Source organism: Apium graveolens, chromosome 6, assembly GCF_009905375.1.
Source record: "Apium graveolens cultivar Ventura chromosome 6, ASM990537v1, whole genome shotgun sequence".
NCBI lineage: Eukaryota > Viridiplantae > Streptophyta > Magnoliopsida > Apiales > Apiaceae > Apium > Apium graveolens.
In genome coordinates, this window is record NC_133652.1 from 147638756 (window position 1) to 147662415 (window position 23660).

Consider the following 23660-nt stretch of genomic DNA (forward strand, 5'->3'; position numbering starts at 1 on the left):
CTCTCTCCATTCTTTCATCCTGCTCTATCTCAAGCTCATAGGTTTTCAGAATGTCATACAGTCTCTCCAAAGTAAACTCCTTATAATCTTGTGAGTTTCTCAATGAGACTGTCATTGGTTTCCATTCCTTTGGAAGAGATCTGAGAAATTTCAGATTGGAGTCTTTAGTCTGATAGACTCTTCCATGCAATTTAAGAGCATTTAGTAGTTTTTGGAATCTACTAAAAATGTCAGTGAGTGACTCACTTTCTTCATTGTGAAAATGCTCATATTGCTGAATCAGGAGCTGCATTTTATTTTCTCTTACTTGCTCAGTGCCATCACAAATTATCTGTATTGTGTCCCAAACTTCCTTGGCAGTTTTGCAGTTGATGATGTTATCAAACATGTCTGCATCAACACCATTGAACAGAATGTTCATGGCCTTTTTATCTTTCCTGACTTGTTCAATGTCAGGATCAGACCATTCATGCCTTGGCTTTGGAACAGATGGCTCGTTTCCTGTTGCAGCTCTCATTGGAACATGAGAACCTCTTTCTATGCAGTCCACATAGGCCTCATCTTGAGAAAGCATGTGAAGATGCATCTTTACCTTCCAATGATGGCAATTATCTTTATCAAGAAAAGGAATCTTGACTCCAACATCTTTCTTGTTCATCTTGCTGAATTGTTTTGATCTTTAAACTCTTTGTAGATTAAGAGCTTGCTCTGATACCAATTGTTAGTCCCTTAACAATATAGCAAGAATTACAGAAGGGGGGTTGAATGAAATTCTTGAACCTTTTTCTTGAAATAAAAATGTTCAACTCGATTCAAGATATATTTGTTTTGATTAGCACAATGCGGAATGTAAACTTAAATGAATCAAAACATAAGTAATTAAAAACAAGAGTCTTTAAAAACTTTCTGGTGGATTTAAACAATTCCACCAGAGATATATATAATATATCGAGAGGACTCTGTGTGCAGAAATGCCCACAGCTGCTTACAAATTGAACTGCTGAGAATACAGGAAATGCTAAAGATTAAGCTTACAAAGATTTCTCTGTTTTTGTGTTTCTCAACTATCTCAGTCATTTTTCTATTTGCTACTCTCTTGGTTTATATAATACCAAGATTACAAAGTCAAAAAGACTGAACAAATATAAAATCTAACAGTCTTAATCTTTGCTGCTTTTCGTCCTATATTACCCAGTTAATGGGCTTCCATAATGTGTTTGTATCCAACTCGACGGCTGTGTGTCAGCTTTCACTGTTCAACTGATGTTTGAATTCTTGATATGATCATCCGTCGACTTTCAGATCATCCGTCGATGACTTAATTGATCATCCGTCGACTGCTATGTTAAACATCCGTTGATAGTCATTTGATCATCCGTCGAAGGCTTTGTTAATCATCCGTCGGTAGCTATTTTGGCAATTGACTTCATTTCACTTATACAGAATTACAAGACATTAATTATGTACAATTAATCAACCTATTCTGCATATCTAGTTAAAGTCAACATGACTTATATGCTACTACAGATTCTATACAAAGGTGCATACATCACTGTGCTACAAACTTATTATTATATAAGCTACTCACTCGATGGATAATAAGTTAATCATCCGTCGGGACTATAATGAGTTATCCGTCGGGACTAAAATTCTTATCCGTCGAGTGCTACAATATTTCACTAAGTAAAATCTACTTAGATATTTTGTTTAAGTGATCATCAGGTACACAACATATTCACAACACTTGTGCTTTCTCTGTGGCGACAGCTCTGTGGTGACAGAGTCACTTGTGCCTTCTCTGTGGCGACAGCTCCGTGGCGACAGAGTTTTCACTGTATATCATCTGTGGCGACAGCTCTGTGGCGACAGAGTTGTCTTGTTCTCTGTGGTGACAACCTCTGTGGCGACATGCTTCTATGGCGACAATTACTCTCCTGTGGCGACAGCCTCTATGGCGACATTTGCCTTGAGCAATTGTTTCAACACCTCCGTGGTTACATCTCCTGTGGCGACAGGGGGTGCCTTGATACCATTTCTCTGTGGTTACATCTCCTGTGACGACAGGTAGAGAGCTGTCTTTTACTTAGAATATTTTTGGCTCTTTGTCAAAGCATTCTTTAATGTATCAACACATTCTTCTGTAATTAAATTAAAATCCCTTCTTGTATACTGATGTTTGGTGCACTAGTCTGGTTCACAAACAACTAGTATTGAGAGAACCTAATTCAATTTAACTTGTGTTTCTGAGTTGATACAGATTGGTTGAATATCCATTATTTCTAACACTGACTGTCAACAAACAAATGTACTTTCACTGGAATCCTTTCTGGTACTTTAGACAACGTCTTCATTACTACTACAATCTTGAATACTTCATTCACTGTTCTTCACTGACGCTTGAACATATAAATGAACTCATGTCAGTGAGTATGACTTCAAGACTGCAGCTGTCTTCTTTAACCTCTGTCTATACCCTGTCTTCAATTCTTCAGATTCCTATGCTTCATACACTGTCTATCTTCAATCAATGCCAATACATTGAAATCTTCTAGTAGCACTTTATACATTGAATCTTCATCATTTCTGAAACCCTGAAAGTCTTTAACCTTTATTCTTCACTAAGGCATGAACATATTAATGAACTTCTTTCACTGACATGTAGACAGACTTCAGGCTTTCTTCTAATCTTCTGATTCTTTGTACTTGCCTTGTCTTCATTCTTCCTGATTTCTTGTGTAGACGTAGTATTATTAACCTGTCATGTTCTAGTGTTGTCATCGTGTTGAGTTATCACGTAACTGTTCATACAGCTACGCAGTCTCACCAACAAAGATTTCTTTAAATACCTCAAATAAAAAAATGAATATTTATTTTAATTAGTAAGGTACTATTAATTCTTAGAACTCAATGTACCACAATCAAATTAATCATAATTCTAAGTATACCAATAACTTATGCAAAGCCATAATTCTTGAATAACTATAACAAAATAATTAACATCAAATTGTAACTTACCTAACTTGAATTGAATTCTCAAAAGTTATATTTATGAAGTATCTAAAACAACCATTTGACACTCATATGTAATAGTACATTTCTCATTATCAAGCATTGATCCACAACAAGCATGCGAAAATGCTTTTGTCATAATAATTATATAATAAAAATTTAAACTTAATCAAGATTAGTACATGAAGAGATTAGTCATAAAATAAGCATCTAAGCATTGATTTGATCTCAGTCGATGTACATGTCATGTGGTTTCTTAAGCAATTTATTTCAAATTTCACTCCATTTACCCTGTCTCCAGTCATAATAACGAGTACATTGTGCTCTAATCTTACTCCTTTATCTTTTACAAACTTACTCCAATCGACAGAGAACCTTACTTTACAAGCACTTATCGATAATCCCAACTTCTATCTTTACAAGCACTTATCGATAATCCCAACTTCTATCTCCCGTTTGATCTAATTGCAGTCACTTAATCTTCTGTCTTCCACATTCTTTTCCTAGGATGTAATTTTTGGGGAATGTACTGAGACAATGTTGTAAAATATGATTTTGGATAAGTCAAAAATATTAATAAGATCCTTATAATAAGTATAAACAACATATGATCAACATACAATCATTTTAATTATAATTCAAGTAAGATGTGGCCTTTAATCCTATAAGAAATTTAGATTTAACTCTAAAGTTATTTTCTTTGCATTTTATGTTGATGTGGTTAACCCTAATGTCATAGTAGCATTTTATTTTTTTTCTAATAATTTTCAAGTCTTTCTTTTGCAATTTAATTTATATATATTTTTTAAAATTTTAAAGAAATTACATTTGATTTTCAAATTTTCTAAAGCTATCTCACTTTCAAAATAATAAAAAGTAAACAGTTGAATAATCAAATGGTTGCGTAGGACGGTCGTGGTGCTTTAAATGAGATATACAAGGTATGTTTGGTTTGATTTTGTACAAATGAAAAAAATAGTAAAAATGATATCAATTAACAAAGCTCCAGTCTGCAACATACAAGTGAACGGATAATATTTTTTGATGTATAAAAATCACACCTTTTTCCAGATCAGGTGATTTATCCTGTATTTTATATTATTATAAGAATAATTATAATTCTATTTTAATATTCGTTATAATTATATTAAAAATGTAAATATGAAAGTCGTAGGCAACAAATATACGGTGCGAGCAAAAGCTTGGTCCACTGTTTCGGATCTGAAAAAACAAGGGGGGTTTTCTATTTTTCTCTATCCTATACACACACACATATACATACATAATCGACGATTGCGATGATTACTACATGATTGTATCTCTCTTCTAGCCGCTACACACATATATTTATTTAATTTTAATCTTTTTCTGTTAAATCTGTCGCCATGAGGAAGAAGCTCGATACTCGGTTCCCCGCGGTATGTCCTTTTTTTTAACTCAAATATTTGATTGTTTATTTTATTGTCGTAATTAATTTTGTGTATATTGATTTCAATTTTGTTTCTGTGATTTTTGTTGTTTGATTGTGTAACTTTTAGGTTGTTTTATTTTGATTTGTTTGTGTGTGATAATTAGGTCACAATTGAATTTGTTTGTGTGGTTAGGTTAGTTTTGCTTATTAATTAGGTTAACTGTTTGTAATTGTTGCTTGTAACTATATGTTTTATGTTACGGTTAAGTGATTTTGTGCAGCGTCGTGTTAGTATTGATTGTTACTGTGTTTTTGGATTAGGTACGTTGAATAGGAGTGTTAGATATTGTTCAGAATTAGTTTATGATATATTACATGACAAATTACATGTCATGTTATATCTGTAAATACTGAATGACGATGTGGTTAATATGTATTCTCTTTAGATTTAGTGTGTATTTGGTTGTAGTGATTATGGTGTAGATTATGGCTCATTTACGCCCTAATTATTTTATTTGCTGATTTTTTTTTGTAAGGTTTATATTTAATGTCCAATCCACGGTGTTTTGAAGTCAATAGCACATTAATTGTTTTGGGGTTGGCGTTTACAGTTACGCGGATATATCTGTATATCACTTTGTTATATAGAATTTAGTTATTTGGAAGGAGCTATAAGTAAGTTGTGGCTTATTTTAATATGGATACTGTTGATTATTATCTAACGTTACTTTTATATTTTTAATATGGATACTGTTGATTATTATTTAACGTTACTTTTATATGTATGAAGCTTGTTTACTTTCTTTGATAAAGCATCTCATGAAACATTAAGAAGCTGTGTGCGAGACTGAACGAGAGGGAGTATAGGTAGATTGATAGTCAGAGCGATTAGTCATGTCTACCGTGGGTAATGATCTTTGTTGATATTTTTTTGAAGCGTTAGAAGCTGAGCCTGAGTGCGATAGCGAATAGATAGATTGAATGATAGAAATGTATAAACAATGTATGGAACGTAAGTTAATGGTAATAGTTTGTGGTACAGTAAGGTTGAGAGATTGCAAAGTGATGGTGTATCCGTGTATATATGTATGAGATTTTTGTAAGATCAATGAGATTAGTTAGATCTTGGACCTCAAAGATAGTACATATCAATGAAGTGTAAATTGATGCCGGGATGTACTAAATTAAAAGATATAGCAGAACTTTGCAGCTGAATTTACGGATGTTACTAAAAAAGCTACACACATAAAGGCTTAATGCGGATCAAACTCTATATGATCGGAACGTGCGGAGGTTATGGTGTTGATATAGATTATGATAATAGAGAAATATAGATGGTATTAATGTGAGATTTTTGCAGGTAATGTTTTTGCAATTTCGAATTGAATGAAAAGACTGGGAGTGAAAAGCAGTATTGTGATATATAATTTTGTTGTTTCAGGACTCAGGTGTATACTCATATTCTACTACACCTGTTGGTATAGGTATAAATATAGGCTACTTGAATCTTTTAACACAGACAAAGCCCCTCTAACTACATGCTGACTTGGAACGCCTTTAGAATATTTACTCTGATACTGTGCATACAAATGCTAACATTTTACCATTGAGCTCCAGTCTTCAGCGATTATGTCAGTTATTACATTATCTTTCGATATAAATTGTTATTGTGATAACTGATAAACTTGAGTTAATTTTTTTTATAGGTGTTACTGTTATGATTTAAATTAATTAAAGTATATTATGTTTTTGATGAAAGAGTTTATATTTGCTGTGGATATCATATAAAACTCTCTTTGGCAGGCTCGTATTAAAAAAATTATGCAAGCTGATGAGGATGTTGGGAAGATTGCCATGGCAGTGCCCGTATTAGTTTGTGAGTAGATATTATCTTGTTTTTGATTTCCAAAATTTATGTTGCATAGATTGACTGAAGACTATTGCAGCCAAAGCTTTGGAATTGTTTCTGCAAGACCTTTGTGATCGGACTTATGACATAACCCTTCAGAAGGGAGCAAAAACTGTTAGCTCATTGCACTTGTAAGTGAAGCTTGTCACCTCATTTTTGTGTCATTGCCTTTTATTTTTTTTCCTTCAAGGACTCCTATATGTTAGAAAAGGAATGAGAACTATGAAGTCCTTACTGTCTGCTTTTGTCAGTGCACTTTGTAACCTTGTTTATATGCTTGTGAACGCTAAATAGTTCATCCCTTCAATTTTTATACCTACAGATGTTATTTGGTTCAGTCAGTCTAATGGATATATTGCATTTGCACCAGGAAAAAACTTCATATGCAGTGCACAAAACAAAACTGATTCCTATAAGCAAATTAATCATAATCAAGGAAAAAAAGGATCCCAACTTCTAGAAATTTAAAAAAAATTGTGAAAACAATGTTAAGTGTAGTAGAAGTAAGTTTGCTTTTTTATTAAGCTTGCTCCTTTCCAGAAGTTTAACCATTTTCTTAGTACTTTCCTAATGTGCTCTCTATAAAATTCATTTCCCAAAGAACACCCTTGTCAATAATATTCCACACATTTAGATGATGTAGGTAAACAACGTACTATAAGTTTTGAAGATCAAGCTGCAAGCTTCTACCTCATAGGAAGATGTTAGTTGATTTCTACTTTTAAAACAATAACATCCTACCTTCCGCTGTGACATGCTCATAACACTCCTATCATGTGTAGTTATATTTGTGTGTGTGTTTTTTCTACTTACCATGTTAAATACATACATTCATTACCCTTATTCTTTCTAAATTACCCTTATTCTTTCTAAATCAAATAATTTGTTGACATGCTTGTGCTGCTGTTGTCTTTTTCTGTTTATTCTTTCTTTTTGTTTGATGTCTAATGCTTATGTAATCTGTTGCCATATACAGAAAACATTGTGTGCAAAGCTACAACGTATTTGATTTTCTGAAGGAAGTTGTCAGTAAGGTTCCTGATTACACACACTCTGAAGCTGGCGGTGATGATGCAAACGTAACAAAGAGAAGGTAGCTGGCATAATTTTCCTGTTTAAATAATTTTTGTTTATCTGCTAACTGCTGCTATCTTGCTGTTGGTTGTAATTTTGGGTTATGTCAAGGGATCACAATTTATATAATCTTTGTGAAACTGTTGAAATAAATGCAATTTCAATTATGTCCTTCCAGGAAAGTTACATCAGAAGAAGCCAATGATAGTGATGAAGAATTAAAGAAGAACAGGATGGTAAGCTGCATATATTTTTAATCTTTCTATATGATCGGCAAAGATTATTATAATGTTAATCCATTAGAATTCAGTAGAAGTTCTTTTTTGCGGATTGGCATTTGAAGTCACCAACCCAAAGCTGACATCTTCTATCATTTTTTTATTATGCACTGGTTGTATTGTGGTTATATCTGTTCAAATATTTAAGAGCGTTGGTTTGCTGACTTGTTTTAGGGTAGTTCATAAATATACTTATCTGTTTCTTTTCTCATATGCTAATATTTACTGGCATTTTATTTTAATTTAGAACTTAAATGTTTCTTCTACAGTATTCCTTGCTGTTGACCCATCGCGAAGTTACTTTTAATTGGTAATGTAAAAAAATCCCCTTGTTGAGTGTATAATAATGAAGCCGTGACCATATCACATGGTGTGGCTTCATATAGCTTTTTTTAATTGTATATCCTCTCTACCTATGAAAAAGTTGGAATTTCAATCTTACTCCTGATACCTGCGTTATTAGGTTATGAACACCTTTGTAAGCAAGGTCGTAGATAGAATAGAAAAAAAATAGAGAAGTCAGCTTTTGTTCTGGCTTTGAAATGTTAAATATTTACAAAATCTCTATCAGTAATGGAACCAGGTTCTTTTTGGCGGGGCACGAGTGTGTTATCCAAATAATTCATAGAGCATAATTGAATATACCAATATTATTTATAAGAATGGGTTTTTGTCAAAATGTTGAAAGACAATACTAGATAAAACTGTGGAAGTCGTGAAAAATTTGTGCTAGTTTTTTCAACCATAAGATAATGCGCTATTTATTGGATCATAATTGAGAAGAGGGAACCTAAGATGTATGTCAGGACTCAGGCTCCTTTCTTGAGATAACATTTATACTACGTCGTTTAACATACTACTTTCATTGTCTTTCCGTTTTTATATCCTCGTTCCTATAGATATAATCATGTGTTTGTATGCATAAACACCATAAATTTTGCGAATTGCATCTGTCAAAAGCAATAAGCCCTCTTAAAATCTCCTAGTTTTTCATATAGAATTTAATTACAGACTATGAAACAATATCAAATACTCACACATCTTCATATTATCACAAGAGCCATAGAAATTTAAGAACGAAATTTAAAGATCAAACACAAAAATTACCTAATTTAACAATATGGGCAGCGCATGTCCCTTTAATTATGCCACTAATATAAGAAGAGATTTAAGAACAAAAGCGAAGGTGTAAGCATTCGGAAATACGGAGATGGAATATAGAACATGTGGATAAGTAAAAAGATTGATCTTTTGCTCCACTTGAGTAGCAGAGATTAGTTGTCTTGGTTTTAGGGCGGGATAAAGTGATGTAAAGAAAAGAAGTAATATAAAACAGATAATCGAAATTAGAAAGAGGAGACTTTGACTATAAATGTCAAAACGAGATCAATTGAATTGTATGTACGAGGTAATAAGTCTGAGATAGATTTCAGGTTCCCTATTCTCTCATATATACACACACATGTATTTTATGGTGGCAAGCGTCTTCTGCTGAATATACATTGAGGCTGCGCATGTTCCTGATCAGTTAGTTCCTGTTTGCCTGGACTGAAATTGCTAATTTACATTGGTTAAGCTGCTCCACAAGTCCCCGTGCATATCATTTGAAATGCTTTATAAGTTGCAAAATTTCTGTAACACATGTTGTATAGTTGTGTTTTGTGCCTTTTCTAACCATTCGTGTAACTTTCCTGGTTCCTCTCAATATTATGCGAAAATTTTATCTGGTATTTTTTTTATAGTTAGTCTATGTATATTCTGCAGCATGAAGCGAGCCATGTGAGCAGCAGTAGCAAGGGAAGAGGCAGGGGAAGAGGAAGAGGCCGAGGTAGAGGCCGAGGCTCTCGATCAGCCTCAGATAAAGAGGCATCTCAAGTGGAGTTTGATTCTGAGTCCTGCAACAATAACCAGAGTTTGGTACCAGCAGCGCCAACTGGGGCTGTCGATGATGGCACAGAGTTAAAGGAGTTGACAAAAGATAGTATCAACATCAATAATGGTTCCAATCCAGCTTTGCGGAACTTTGACTTGAATGCTGATCTGGATGAAAATGCAGTAGATAAAACTCCGTCTGAGGCACCCGGCTCTCCGGTTTCTGCGAAGCCAGCAGTGCCTAAAAGCGAAGATGAGTATCCTGGATGGCCTCTTTCTGAGGTGGATAGGATAGCTATTGACCCTGCTCATCTTGTGCAGCTGAATTCAAGGATGGATGATGACGATGAAGATTATGACGAAGAAGGTTAAAACCGAAACAAGGAAAAGCTTAGATGAAAAGTAGTTGAAAGTTGAAACAAGTCAAGCTTGTCTAAATTCAATTTATCATTAGGGCCGTGACAGTTAAAAGCAGAATTTAGCGCAGGAGATGCCTACTCTGTTTTAGGATTAACATGTCTTCCTGTATCTATTAATCAAAATGATTTTATCTTAGTTGTATCTCTCTACATGTACCGCAAGTTCTAGAAGTGGTGTCCTTGGAGAAGGCACTTTGTTAACATTAGGAAATTATGAAATTATATTGTCAGGGTTAGATGTTTCTGTACAGTGTGAATCCTTTTGTTTACATTGGTAGATGTCATTTATTTGTAGCCAGGTAGATTAGCTAATTAACGTCAATTTACTCTGTGCAACAAACATGATTTACATCCGACAATCAAATTAAAATCACTAATCAGGGGTTTACGGCAATAATAATTACCCTCAATTATGTCTCGAAATGAATGGGAATGCCTAATTCTCTAGTTGATCTAGATTCTGATCACCAATCCAATGTATTATTACAGCATTTCTTCTGAGGCTGATAAAGTCGATCTTCAGCCCCGTTGCCTGGTTCCTCCACTTCACTGAATCTTGAGTTATTAATCTATTGATTACTTCAAAATGGGTTTGCCAATTTTTCTCCAGCATTGTTTGCTGAGGGAATCGGGTCCAGATCACTATTATAAACCTGATTACTTTGAAGCGGGTGCTATAAATTGTATAACCAGACACTTGAGCCCATAGACATACACCCAACAGAAAAAAAAAGGAAAAAAAGAGAAAAAGGAAGCAGTTAAAATAGAGCCACAAATTAGACATCTTAAAAGAGAGGTATATATTATGTGCAAACAGGTGTACACGTAACAAAATCTTTGTTTCTAACATTCTATCCTCAATACAAGTTAACAACATATCAAAAAGTGAAACACATATATTATACATAGGAGGCATCAAAGAAAGATAGAAATGGCAAGTGCATTATCAGCAGCAAATAGTTGTTGCTATTCATCAAGCAGTAGGGTGTTGTTGAACAACAACAACAACAACAAATATCAAAAGAAGAATCAAAATATAGTTAGATGCTTTAGAATAAGAGCTTCTGCTGATGATCAAGAGGATTGCAATGTTGAAGAATGTGCCCCTGACAAGGAGGTCCCTTTCTTTACCCCTTTTCTTTTTATTATGTACTGTCCTTTTTTTTTTAAATTATTATTATTGCAATGAAATTACTGTGATTCTTCATATAAATATGATGTTTTGGTGTTACGAAGCATAAGACCCTTAGTGAGAGTTGGTTGAAGAATGGTTCTTGCCTGATCAACTCTTCAATGTAAAGAAAAAGAAATATGGCTTAGAATATTGTTTCCGAGCTCTTAATTTGGGGATAGTTGGTTTTCTAGTATAATTAAACTTATACTATATATGTCACAAACTGGCCAAGAATCTTGATTTTGAGACTAAATTCTTCAACGCAATAACAAGTAATCACTACTTTTCAAAGCCTGAAGATGCATAATGGATTTTTATTTTCCTTTGGAAATTGTCAATTGCAGAATCATTATATAAGCCAATGGCAGAATCTTATATAAGCCAATGGATCATTTTAGGTTCCAACCGATACCCAAATTTGAGATAATGAATTTAGAGCAGTACCAAGTTTCTGCTTTTCTTTTGCCCTCTTGTTCCTAAAAGGTTTCGATGGCCATATTTTTACGTTTTAATGTTTAGATTGTTCCATAATTTACCATAAACAAGAGTCATCTATTTTGGTTAAAAACTGAGGCATGCGCATGGCCAAGAATATAAATTGGCCTGTTCACTATAATTTCAAAAATCAAGTTAATAATTATTCTTGAAAAAGGACCGCATTATAGACTGTCTGGGTAAGTATTATTTGTTCCTCTTGTAAACATAAGCTGGAATTTTTGTTTACATTCATTTACCAGACAAGCTAAAAATCAGTATTTTGTCCTTGTCTGCCTGATTGAATTAGTACAGAAAAAAATAAAATAAAATGTGGCGAACCACTTTGCTATCATAAGGCGTCGCCGAACTTATGACTCGAGTTGAGAAAGAGGGGTTCTTATCCCGTTCACGATTATGCTGTATTTTTGCGAGTTCACAAGTGCCATGAATGAACCATAAAACCTAGAATTAGTTAGTAGTAAAGTCCATGGTTTCTGAGCAATGCCTAATCAGACTGAATAGACATATAGCACCTTACTAGCTTAGTAAAGCAAGCAAGTTCGTTGATGCATGACACTATAGCTAGTCGTCTAATCTGAGTATTGCTGCTTGTCACAACAGGTAGGAAAAGTGAGCATGGAATGGTTGGCCGGAGAAAAGACCAAAGTTAAAGGAACATTTCCACCTACCAAGCGTGAGCGAGGTTGGACCGGGTATGTTGAGAAGGATACTGCAGGACAAACTAATATTTATTCAGTTGAGGTTAGTAGTTTCATACGCTTTAGTTGCATTGTATTTTTTTAACTAGGTATGATAGCTACTATGTCTTCCCCAAATTACATGTCCTTATTTGTTTTTGAAAACATACTTAGAAGTAGACGTCCCTAGTCCTCACTATTTACTCAAACTTTTTAATATACAGAGGAAAGACTGTTTCTTAAACATTTTGTCAAAAATGAATTAGGTTGTCTCCCATTTTCAGAAGTGGCGATGAGCAGTTAAGCTCATTTTTTTTTCCGAAAAATAGTTTAAAGAGCTAAACAGAACTACATGTCACAGATAAAAAACTGTAAAAGAACTCACTAGATTATATTACTCCCTCCTTTCTATTAAAAACTCACATACTTGGAATCTGTAAATGTAAAATATTCAGTTTTATTTCATGTTAGTCCTATGCAATTCAAATAATTTAAGCAGATAACTGAAATGGTTCTCAGAAACATGATAGTTTGTTAACACACATATATATTCCATAAGTTTTTTTTATATTTCAGAGACACTTTCCTTGATTAACAAACCTTTCATTTGAATTAGGGTTCTGACTATTTAGTTTTTACTAGACAAACTTATAATCATCTACCACTTCATTATAAATAGGCAAAGGCATACAGTACACAAACAGAAAATTCATGCACTGCATCACAATTTTTATCATTTTTATCTTTCAAGTTTGTAGACAATTCCGAAAATTAAGCCATCCATTTCATGCTCTTTTCGTACCGTCCCCGACTTGCTCATGTGATAATGTGGGAAAAGAAAACATGTATTAATGCGGAAAAGTAAAATGATAAATTTGCAAATTACTATTACCGGGATTTTTTGCTAATTAAGTACTACAACATTTTAGAGATACAGGACTATATACAGTCCGTTTTGGTAAAGTTTCCCTAGTTACCCTGTTCTGACAGCCTTAAGATTGTTCTTGAATCTTCCTAACAGTATTTTCTTTAACATCTAATACTTATATGAATATAGTACATAGGATTATAGACATAAATATACACAAACACATGTATAATTATCATTTTATTTTACTAGTAATGGACAAATTTTAAATACCAACACATAAATGCCCCTGCTAAGGCTTGGACCCTCGAACTCTCAACCTCTTGTTTACCAAGAGAATATTGATTTAATGCTATGCGCCCCCTGTCTTCTTTCATGAAGACCACCAGTATGTTTACGTGAGTGGAAGTACTATCTCTATTGAGTTTTTAGCTTGTAGCCTTGTATCCCAACTTTTTTCTTTTTAGTTACTGTTGAAAGGTCTATTAGACGACCATGTTATCAGATAAACGATACAGATGTAGGAGCCAAGCGGACAAATATCATACAAGATCACACAACTTACAAATTAACCCATGTTGTACCTAATTCTATAATTGGCACGGTACATATTTTACAGATGAGATTTTTAAGCTGATTGAACAAAGTTTCAAGTAGGTTCAATTGAAAACCAGAAAAATGTTTCTTTTTCAACAGGGAGCATTTGCAACCATGGGCTCTTTCTCTGTCCTTCCGTAATTTTTGGAGACTTCCCCTACTTAGATCCATTATGGTGTGAGAGATTATATTTATTAATCACACCGTACTTGTGCATATTAGGAACTGTACCAGTGGCCAAAGTTGTACTCTTCTGTATTCAAATCTAGCAACTAAACAGTAAACTCTATTATTGTTATGCAGCCTGCAGTTTATGTAGCAGAAAGTGTAATCAGCTCAGGAACTGCAGGTTCTTCTGCTGATGGAGCAGAGAACACAGCAGCAGTGGCAGCAGGCTTTGCTCTCATCGCAGTGGCTGCAGCATCATCTGTATTGCTTCAAATAGGGAAGAACCCACCACCTCAGATTCAGGCAGCAGATTACTCTGGACCATCTCTCAGTTACTATGCTAACAAGTTGAAGCCCCCAGAAATAGTGGAAGCTTCAGCCACTGCAGAAACCGAAATTTCAACATCTGCAGAACCCGAAGTTTCAACATCTACAGAACCAGAAAGCTCTGCGCCTGAAGTTTTAGATGTTCAGGTTGCACCTGCAGACCAAGAAAACACAGCTGTAGAAGTTCCCATTGGAAACCAGTTGGATGCTCCGAGTCTTGATTCCGTCATTTCCTAGGCACCTATCTTGTTGGTTCCATGAGTAAATTGTTATTACGATGATTGTGTTTTGTTACAATATTATTTATATTGTTGTGATTAACATATAATCCTTTTTACCTGAGAATAATGTTATGATTGTAAATGCTACAAAGTTACACACTTGGAATACTGATAAGTTTGTTAAAACTGTTCAACTCGAAGGAACATACCACACATAACAAGTAGCTATACATCTTACCCCAATTTTACCATACATAACTATCATACCAATGTTCAGAAACAAAGACATGGTAGTTATATTTCCATGATTTAGCCAGAAAAAAAGGGTTATTTAACTTTCCAAGAAACACCAAATACAGCGGTAGTGTGAAAAATTCTACTTGCAGATTAATTTTGTTTCGACTCCGAAACAGTACATAATGTAAAGAAGGCGTCATCTCCATTACATACTTGTTCCCCAAATTGGCCACCATCACAACATCTATAGTTAAATCTCTGCGAAATGCAAATATGTTTATATATTTCATCTCCAACATTGAGCTGCAAAATACTCTAAAAATGAAGGTTTGAATTTTACTTGCACTTTTTTATTCTTTTCAGCTGTGCTGCATACTTAATTTCTTTTTGCTAATCAGATTTCACATTCTTTGAAGACCTGGAACTAATTACTTAAACTTTGTGTTTGCGGAATTAATGTGATTTTGATTGTGAGCAGAAAATAGAGTTGAGAGTAAACATGAAGTGCCTCAAATGCAGGACTCAAGTTTTGAAAGCAGTTACAAAACTTTCAGGTTCTGCTCAATTGTCTCTATTTCTCTCTTGAATAAGAATGAAGCTAAGTAGTCTCTATGTGTGTGTTACTGGAATATCAATTATAAGTTGACTGAATTGTACATGCAGTGGATCATGTCTCTGCAAGTGTCGCGAACGAAATTGTTACAATCATAGGAGATGTAGATCCAGTGTTGGTGACTTCTAAAGTGAGGAAAGCAGGGAAAAGAGCAGAAATCATTAGTGTCGCACCAGCAAAGAAAGAAAACTGAAAAACAAGAGTTGCATCTATGGGCTATGGTCATGTATATCTACTCTAATGCTAAATTTTTCTTCTACATCACCTTGCCTTGGCACCTTTAGTTTGAAGCTTATTTATTCTACTTATACAACATACCTCACAGGTAAACTGCTTGCAATAAACAATGCCTTGATGACTTCTGTGTAAATATATAACCAGAATCATATCATAAAAAAATTGATGGGTAATTTACAAAAGCCTATCAATAGCATATCAGTATGATTTGCCCACACAAAAAAGACAATTCTTCGTCTACCATAATCTGCTAACTAGAAGCCATATGAACTACTATTACAGAAGCATATATACAAATAGCTCTGAACAGCTAGAAATGCTTAACTCTAAATTTCCACTCCCCCTGAACTGGATTATATGACACAAACTCTGCACCTTGTTCTTCTGTCTTCTTTATCAGCTTCTCTTTGAACTTGTCAACATTTAGCCCGTTTACATACTGTTTCCCAGTTTTTTTATCAACAACCTTTATGTTGCATAGAGTTATCTCTGCCGCTTTGTTCAAGCCTTGCCCGACTGGCGGTTTCTTGCTTTCATCCATGTAAACAATTACCTCGCGATTTCTGAACTCTATGTAAGATTCAAGATCAAACTCCCGCACATCTGTCTCTTCTAAGAACTTGATGCTCCCATAACCCTTACGCCCAACAACAAAACCCTTCACATGGCTGCAGAACCCTGGTTCATAGCTTTCTTTGATTGCCAATTCCTCCACTCGTGGCTCAAAGAAGTAGTCACCGTGTTTGAGCTTCGGCATCAGCTGATAAACATTTAAAGAAATTTCCTTTTTGATTGGATGATCGCCACGAACGGAATCGGTGTCACAGTTATGTTCAGCAGCATCCGTTTCACTAGAAATTCCTGCAACAGTTCAATGGAAGCAACATAATTGCATAATAATGAAATGGTAGCTGAAGAAAAATCATCAAACTATATTACAATAAAAATACATTATTCCATCATGTTATTCTTGTTGTTTCAATATGTAACTAGGACGATTAAATTATTATGACAGAATGTCAGTAATTTCTGGGTATTCAATATTAATATAACTAGCACTATTATGCCAAGAATAACAAAACAAGAGAGAGGGATAAGATCTTTCGTAATAATAAAATAGAGACGACATAATTTACCAGATGAAAAATCGAGATAAATTGTTCAAATTATGTTTTACTAATTCATAATCTCTAGACACACAACACAACTAATTCATAAAAAAGTGCAGATATAGTTTTCAGTTTTTGTGTCTTATAAAGGTATAATGACCCTTCTAATTTCTGTCATGGAGAAACAGAAAACTTAATCAGCTATGACTACAGAGATTTACATGTTCTGTCAATGGACTTACCATCTTTATCTTGATTTAAGGAACTAATCTGATTAGGCTCAGACGACAACTCCACTTCACCTTAAACAAAATCGAACAAAATTAACAGAAAAGACGTTATACATACAAGTACACAATTTACAATTACTTGAGCCTTAAAGAGTAGGATTATTACCAAGATTTGATGCTTCATTTTTAATATTAGCCATTAAGTTTCTAGATATATATTCTTCTGAGTTCCTAATTATTGTTTTAGACTATATGTGAGGGAGAGTAGATATTTTTAAGTCAATATACAATATACGAATTTTACCAAACACCTACCATTTTCGTAGGTATTAGTGGATGAATTCTTCTCAAAGGATGTCTTATTGAAGTTAACCCTTGGATTCAACTCTTCATAGAGACCAGAAATATAAGCTCTTGGATTGCTCCTAGGCAGAAGTGGAACCTCCTTTCTGGCAGTGGAAGGAGTCTTTTGAGCATTATCGAAAAATGCCACCTGAATATGCATTGTCAAATTGACAGACATTATATATATGTTATTATTCTATCCATTAACGAGAAAGGAAGATAAAGAATATAAGATTTTAATTAAATGATCCTGATATTAACTTGTCTTATAGATGTTACCTTTGGACCATCAATTTTAGGATTATATTTTTGTATTGGCAGCCATCTTTGTCTGTGGTATGACGAGTGCCTGATATTCAGCAAGGATGGGCTTCTTGCAGGAGCAGGCTTGTCACAGACCTGCAGGAAAATGTTGCAGAGGCAGAGTTAATACTAAAATGGCCTTGGTAGCTTATGATTCACAAGTTAAATAACTGCAGTTTCATCTCTGCTATATATTCTCATTGTCAGTATCTTATACTAAACCCAAGTTCCATTCATTGCCAGTTGATCGTATAATTTTGCCATGTGCACACATAAATAAACTTGATACAATGGTCTAAACTTGATACAAATCCAAAATCTAGCTATATGTCCTCACCCTCAATTGCTGCTCAGATGGAGATAATTACGGGAGCATAATATTAGTAACTATTGAACATAAAGTGCTTTATATTAAATAATGCTGGTAAAGTGTTCAAAGAACTTACAGGTATACTAGAAATGCCATATCTTACTGGTGGTGCAGTCAACATCTGGGGAACTGCAGATGGTGTTTTAAAAGGGCTAGGGATAGGTGATTGCTTGACCTCCGTATTCTGAGACGGCAACCTGATATGAAAAATGGTCAATGGAGCTTGTAACTTAATAACTGTAACAAGTATGTAAATCAATTATAAGAGGGGACACGTTTTTTTTTCCTGAAATCACACAGAGATCCTAGATTGATAATTTTAAGTCTTACAACATGGAATCTTCATGATATAAACACATGGGAATTTTTTTTTACAGTGAATCATGACTCACTACCTATGAAGAACTTTGTATATCTGTAGTACTAAAACATGACACACTTACCATATTAATATCAATGTTATCAAGTATATTATATGATTAATTAACACAGTTATGTATTAGACACATAAATGAAGCCCGAGAAAGACAAACATAAGATGAAACATGCAATATATATTAGAAAGTTGTAATAACAAAGTCTACAGAATGAATACTCTTGGCTTAAATATAGTGCAATTCAGCAAGTGGATAAGAAAATAAATTGACATAACGCACTTCAACAAAGAAGAAAAAGAAATCTGAGTGAGGCATACGGCTGAATTAAAGTAGACCGTCCGGCAACTCCTTTGCAAGCATCAAAGCCGCAGCTTAACCCTTCAGAATGAGATAAACATATAAGAAATAAAACCAAACATTGCACACGTAACAGAAAATAGTATGACCAAAAGGTGTTCTTTGTTGAACTAGTAGAAAATCTACCTCCCATCAGACTACTTTGTGATGGCCAAAAAGGAGCGGGCAAAGAAGCTGTATCTAGAGAAGCCGTACAAGGTAAAGATACAGTGAGTGGTGCTGCAACAGTACTGCACGGATATGAAGATGAGGTGCAGTTAACTGTGGGATATTGAGGTGTGGTTGGGGTCAGTAGACCAGAGGTAAATGGAAATTCATTGGATTCAAGTATGGAGACAGGTTGGGTTTCTGAAGTGTAAGGCCCATTCCATGACTTGTTTAAAAATGGATTAGGACTGATCAGTGGGCTAAAGGGAGCTATAAAAGATTGTGTAGCATCAGGAGAAGGGGTTGTCACTGTTGTGTAAACTGGATTGGATGGGGCTGAAGGAGGTACAAGAGAAGGGATTGTCACTGTCGTAGAAAATGGATTTGGAAATGAGTGATGTCTACTTGAAGGGGGTGTCACTGCTATTGGAAATGGATTGGATGAGACAGAGGGAGTCATAGGACTCGGAAATGTGCTATTAGCTCTAGAAAAAGGATTTCTGAAATCATTTGCCTGTACACAGGCAGGAACAGCTCCACCTGAAAAGGTGCAAGATAATAAGAGAAATTCAATAAAATTATCTCAGTGCCAAAGAATATTAATAAAATATACGAAAACCATATACACAAACCTCCAGATTTAAACTGATGATGGTCTTCCCACTTCAACTCTTCATGGCTATTATCTTTATAAGCAGGCATGGCAGAGATGGACACAATCATTTTTCGTTCACCATCATCCAAATTAGTAGTTTTAGTATAAGATGTTACTTTACTTCCTCGTTTCTCACCAAACATCTGGGTTCCAAACGAAAATGTATTAGCTCCAGATAAACTGCTTTTATCCCATGGCACAGTTGCTTGGCCAGTAGATGTCATGCAACCAGAAGCAAACCCTGACGAACTTGACGTAATCGAGGCAGGAACCTGAGAAAATGCGGTAGATGCTACCATATTTGGGAAAAATAAAAAGATCCAATCTGATTAGCAGCTGAAGAACAAGAAAGTAAATGGTATTACTACAGAAATTGGTAGAAATAGGTATTAAAGAACAGACACGGTTATGTTAAACAGACATGCTTAGAAAAATATCATAAAATCTAAATAACATTTCAAAGATCAAAACTGATCAGGAAAAACAAGCCAAATCTATATACATAAAAGTAGATGTAAAATAACTCCGGGCACTGTATGGCTATACAAACATAAACAAAATCACGCTCTGTAGGATTTGAACCTACGCCATGGCATTGTGAAAGCCAACGTTCTACCAAACTGAACTAAGAGCGCAATCTTTATTAGTAAATTAAGTGGGTTGTATTAATAGTGTCCTTGAGCATCAAGTAGGGGTCATACATGCAGTACAAAAGTCGCTAGTTTTTCCTCTTATAAATCATGTCTGACTTGGTCACTACATGGGTGCACATGAAGCAGTTCTTAGAAGAGAACAATATTATCATCCTTTAGTTCTTTAAGTAGATGCTGATCAAACAACTTATTTCAGGAATGTAAAAACTATAGTAACATAAAACACAAAGTATCATGTCCAATAAAGTATTTCATTATGCAACTTAAACATAAAAAAATGGTTATTACAATAAAATCTGGTGGGCACCCAAACCTGTTGAAGAACTCCATAAAATAGGAGACGATGAAGTTGCTATTGACGCAGAAGAGAAGGGAGATACAGTTCCTCCCAATACACCCATTGAAGTTCCACCACTAGCGGGGACAGAACTAACTTGGAATCCAAATGGGGTGCTAGACACGGCTGTCCCTAATAAACCCATTGATGTTCCACCACTGCTGGGAACAGACCCAAAAATATTATTTTTTTGGCCAAATGAACTGCTAGATGCTGTTTGCCCAAATACACCCGCAGATGTTCCACCATTACTAGGAACAGACCTAAAAAAATTGCTATTTTGGCCAAATGAGCCGCTAGATGCTGTTTGCCCAAAAATGCCGAGTGATTTTCCACCATTATTGGAAACAAACCCAAAAATATTTCTACATTGGCTAAATGGAATGCTAGATGGTGTTTGCCCGAATACGCCTGTTGATGTTCCACCATTATTGGGAACAGATCCAAAAGTACTAAAAGTACTGCCACTTTGACCAAATGAACTGCTAGACCCTGTTTGCCTGAATACGCCCATTAAAGTTCCACCACTATTGGGAGTAGACCCAAAACGATTGCTACTTTGGCCAAATGAGCTTCCCCCAAATACACCTGTTGAAGTTCCACCATTATTAGGAGCAGACCCAAAAAAATTGCTTTGGCCAAATGAGCTTCCTCCAAATATGCCTGTTGATGTTCCACTGTTATTGGGAGAAGACCCAAAAATATTGCTGCTTTGGCCAAATGAGCTTCCTCCAAATAAGCCCGCTGACGTTCCACCACTACTGGGAGCAGACCCAAAAATACTGCTAGCTTGGCCAAATGTGTATTGGGGTCCAGATGAACCAGTAGATGACACATTTGGATCAAACCTTTGTCCAAATCCAACTCGGGATCCAAAGCCACTGGTATACGAACTCATTGAAGCTGTCAAGAAAACAGAAGTACAATATTTTCTTAATATTACTGTCAATTGTTCAGAAATATCTAAAAATAACAAAGACTCGCAAGCAGAAAAAAACCATCTCCAATACACTAGCATAAATTAATCAACACTTAGTTTATCACCTGTATAGATTGCATAAGTGTAATTCTTATCCACTATTATGTGTTCCATGCAGCATAACTGAATACGTCTAGTTATTTTAATACAGGGACATTAAAGTACAGAATGGATGTATAAAAATAAATTTTAAAAAAATATATTGCTGAAAGTTAGGAACACCAAGATCAGGTGCTACTGAAGCCATCGACTGCTTGATGCAGGCACTAAAAAGAAGTGCCAGTACCTAAATATTTATTAACGGAGCTGATCCATTGTTTTTGGAACACTGTAAAGGGCATAAAACTAAATTCTTGACCATCCTTCTATTTCTCGGCCAGGAGGATCAGTTTTAAAAAGATAAGTAGAACTATTGGGTCAGACAGTGAATGTTCCTCTATCAATCCTAAAGTATTGCTGTAAAATTAAAAAAAAAACAATCACAAAACATGCAAAAAGATTTTGTGAAGTTTAGAAGCTTCATAGAGCCGATCCAGACCGGAAGCAAAAGCACAAAGTAGACTCTAAAGATCGGTCCCTGAGGTAGATAGTGACGTAGGATGATTTTTAAATTAGTCTGAATTTAACATGTTTATGGGCATTGTGGACACCGACACTTGATTGCTGCAGCAAACTTAAAAAAGTCGAGTAGTATTAAGCACATTATAGATGATTAGCGCACACAACAACAACCAACATCTTAATTATTGTGTTGCAGAAAGTAAATTGTGACAAAGACCAAATTACAAAACCTTGTTGAGGCTGCTCTATAAACACTAAAAATATAATGCATAATTGTTGGGCAGATATAATTGAGATTAAAGTTGGGGAACAAGAAATTCGATTATTGCTTGCTTGTTGAATCAAAACATAGAACTTATATCTTAATAATTGTGTCAAATAGTAATTAAGGTTTAAAATAAAAAGAAGCACGATCGAGTACAAAAAGATATATCCACATGAACTCAAAATAGATTAGCATGCATACAGAACAAAATTATATGTTGCATGTGTAATACGAAGGAATAGGAACATAAAAATTATAGCAAGACACGATAAAGATAGAATCAAGAATATGCATGCGTGTATCAGTTGAGTATAATGTAGCGAGAGAGAGAGAGAGACTTACGAGCAGAAGAAAACATCGTGGAATCAGCGAGACGAGAGAGAGTGAGAGAGAGAGAGATTAATGGATATTGTGGGGTATGTAGGGATAATGTGATGTGGGGGAGGGGAGGACGGGGGTTTATATAAACGCTGAGTAGCTTTAAACCAAAGCAGAGGCGAGATATTGGCAGCAAGCAATACGCGTAGCTTACTTTTTAAGCTGCTGCATTTACCCGCCTTCTATCCCTCTTTTTCTATCACCCCCTTCCTTTTATTTTGTGTCGTTATATTTATTTATTTTTCAATATCCGTTGCTGTGTATTTTTATTATTTTTCTATACTTAAATGCAAATATGCATATATATTTTTTTAATTCTATATTTAAAATCAAAGATATATATATACATCCTTTTCACATCATCTATTATTATAAAATGAATGGAAAAAATTAAATAATTATTGTCTTGTAAATTTTAAACTATCAAAATAATATTAAATTAAGTAGAAGTTAAAAAAATTATTAAAACTTGAAATTAGTTATGAAACTAGCATTAAAGTGTAACTTTTATTTTAACACCAAAAAACATATTTTGATGCCAAATTAAAGTAATGACTATACCCATTTTGCCCCTCTCATTATACTTACTCTAGCCGTGGAATTTGGATTCTTCTAATTTGTTTCCTCCTTGGGCTTTTTTATACCTTTTCATGTCCATGGCATTATTTGCGTACTTGCAAGTAATTTGCGAGGAAAATGGAATTATTTTTATGTCACATTTTTTGTCAAATGTATTATTAAAACAAGACATCATTTCACCATTACATCTTCAAACAAATATATTATAACCATTAAATTTAAAATAAAGTAATTTTTTATAATAAATCATAAGTACAGATCCTAAATTAAATAAAATATATTACACTCTCCGTCCCATTTAATTTTATACAGTTTTTTTTCAATATTCAACATACATTTAAGATGAATTATAAATTATATTTTCATAATTTTTTTTAAATTTCCTTTTTTTATTAAACTTCAAACATCAAATTTTTATTTAGAAGA

At 34.5% G+C, this 23660-nt stretch overlaps 3 protein-coding genes, 1 long non-coding RNA gene and 1 other non-coding gene across 6 annotated transcripts; 3 read left to right on the forward strand and 2 right to left on the reverse strand.

Moving 5' to 3' along the window:
- Window positions 1-4190: 4190 nt before the first annotated feature.
- On the forward strand, window positions 4191-10222 carry LOC141664029 (uncharacterized). Its single transcript, XM_074469892.1, has 6 exons — window positions 4191-4427; window positions 6224-6296; window positions 6367-6460; window positions 7306-7422; window positions 7582-7639; window positions 9446-10222. Exons 1-6 carry the CDS (start codon window positions 4395-4397, stop codon window positions 9923-9925), a joined length of 855 nt encoding a protein of 284 aa, XP_074325993.1. The 5' UTR covers window positions 4191-4394; the 3' UTR covers window positions 9926-10222.
- Window positions 10223-10797: 575 nt separating this feature from the next.
- On the forward strand, window positions 10798-14653 carry LOC141664030 (protein MAINTENANCE OF PSII UNDER HIGH LIGHT 1). The gene is made up of 3 exons (XM_074469893.1): window positions 10798-11089; window positions 12245-12385; window positions 14090-14653. Exons 1-3 carry the CDS (start codon window positions 10904-10906, stop codon window positions 14516-14518), a joined length of 756 nt encoding a protein of 251 aa, XP_074325994.1. The 5' UTR covers window positions 10798-10903; the 3' UTR covers window positions 14519-14653.
- A 153-nt stretch (window positions 14654-14806) lies between these two features.
- LOC141668758 (uncharacterized) lies at window positions 14807-15943 on the forward strand. The gene is made up of 2 exons (XR_012553185.1): window positions 14807-15293; window positions 15403-15943. It is a non-coding gene; the product is annotated as an uncharacterized LOC141668758 (long non-coding RNA).
- Window positions 15900-22736, reverse strand: LOC141668757 (uncharacterized). Of its 2 annotated transcripts, XM_074475760.1 has the most exons (10): window positions 22620-22736; window positions 20449-21375; window positions 19460-19774; window positions 18807-19367; window positions 18641-18701; window positions 18023-18143; window positions 17553-17672; window positions 17244-17421; window positions 16941-17000; window positions 15900-16450 (listed from the first exon to the last, which is right to left on the reverse strand). In XM_074475760.1, the coding sequence occupies exons 1-10, from the start codon at window positions 22633-22635 to the stop codon at window positions 15900-15902; spliced, it is 2910 nt and encodes a 969-aa protein (XP_074331861.1). In that variant the 5' UTR covers window positions 22636-22736. The 2 variants fall into 2 exon arrangements, with proteins under 2 accessions (XP_074331861.1, XP_074331862.1); XM_074475761.1 differs by lacking the exon at window positions 16941-17000.
- TRNAV-CAC (transfer RNA valine (anticodon CAC)) lies at window positions 20044-20117 on the reverse strand. The gene has a single exon. It is a non-coding gene; the product is annotated as a tRNA-Val (tRNA).
- Window positions 22737-23660: the final 924 nt, after the last annotated feature.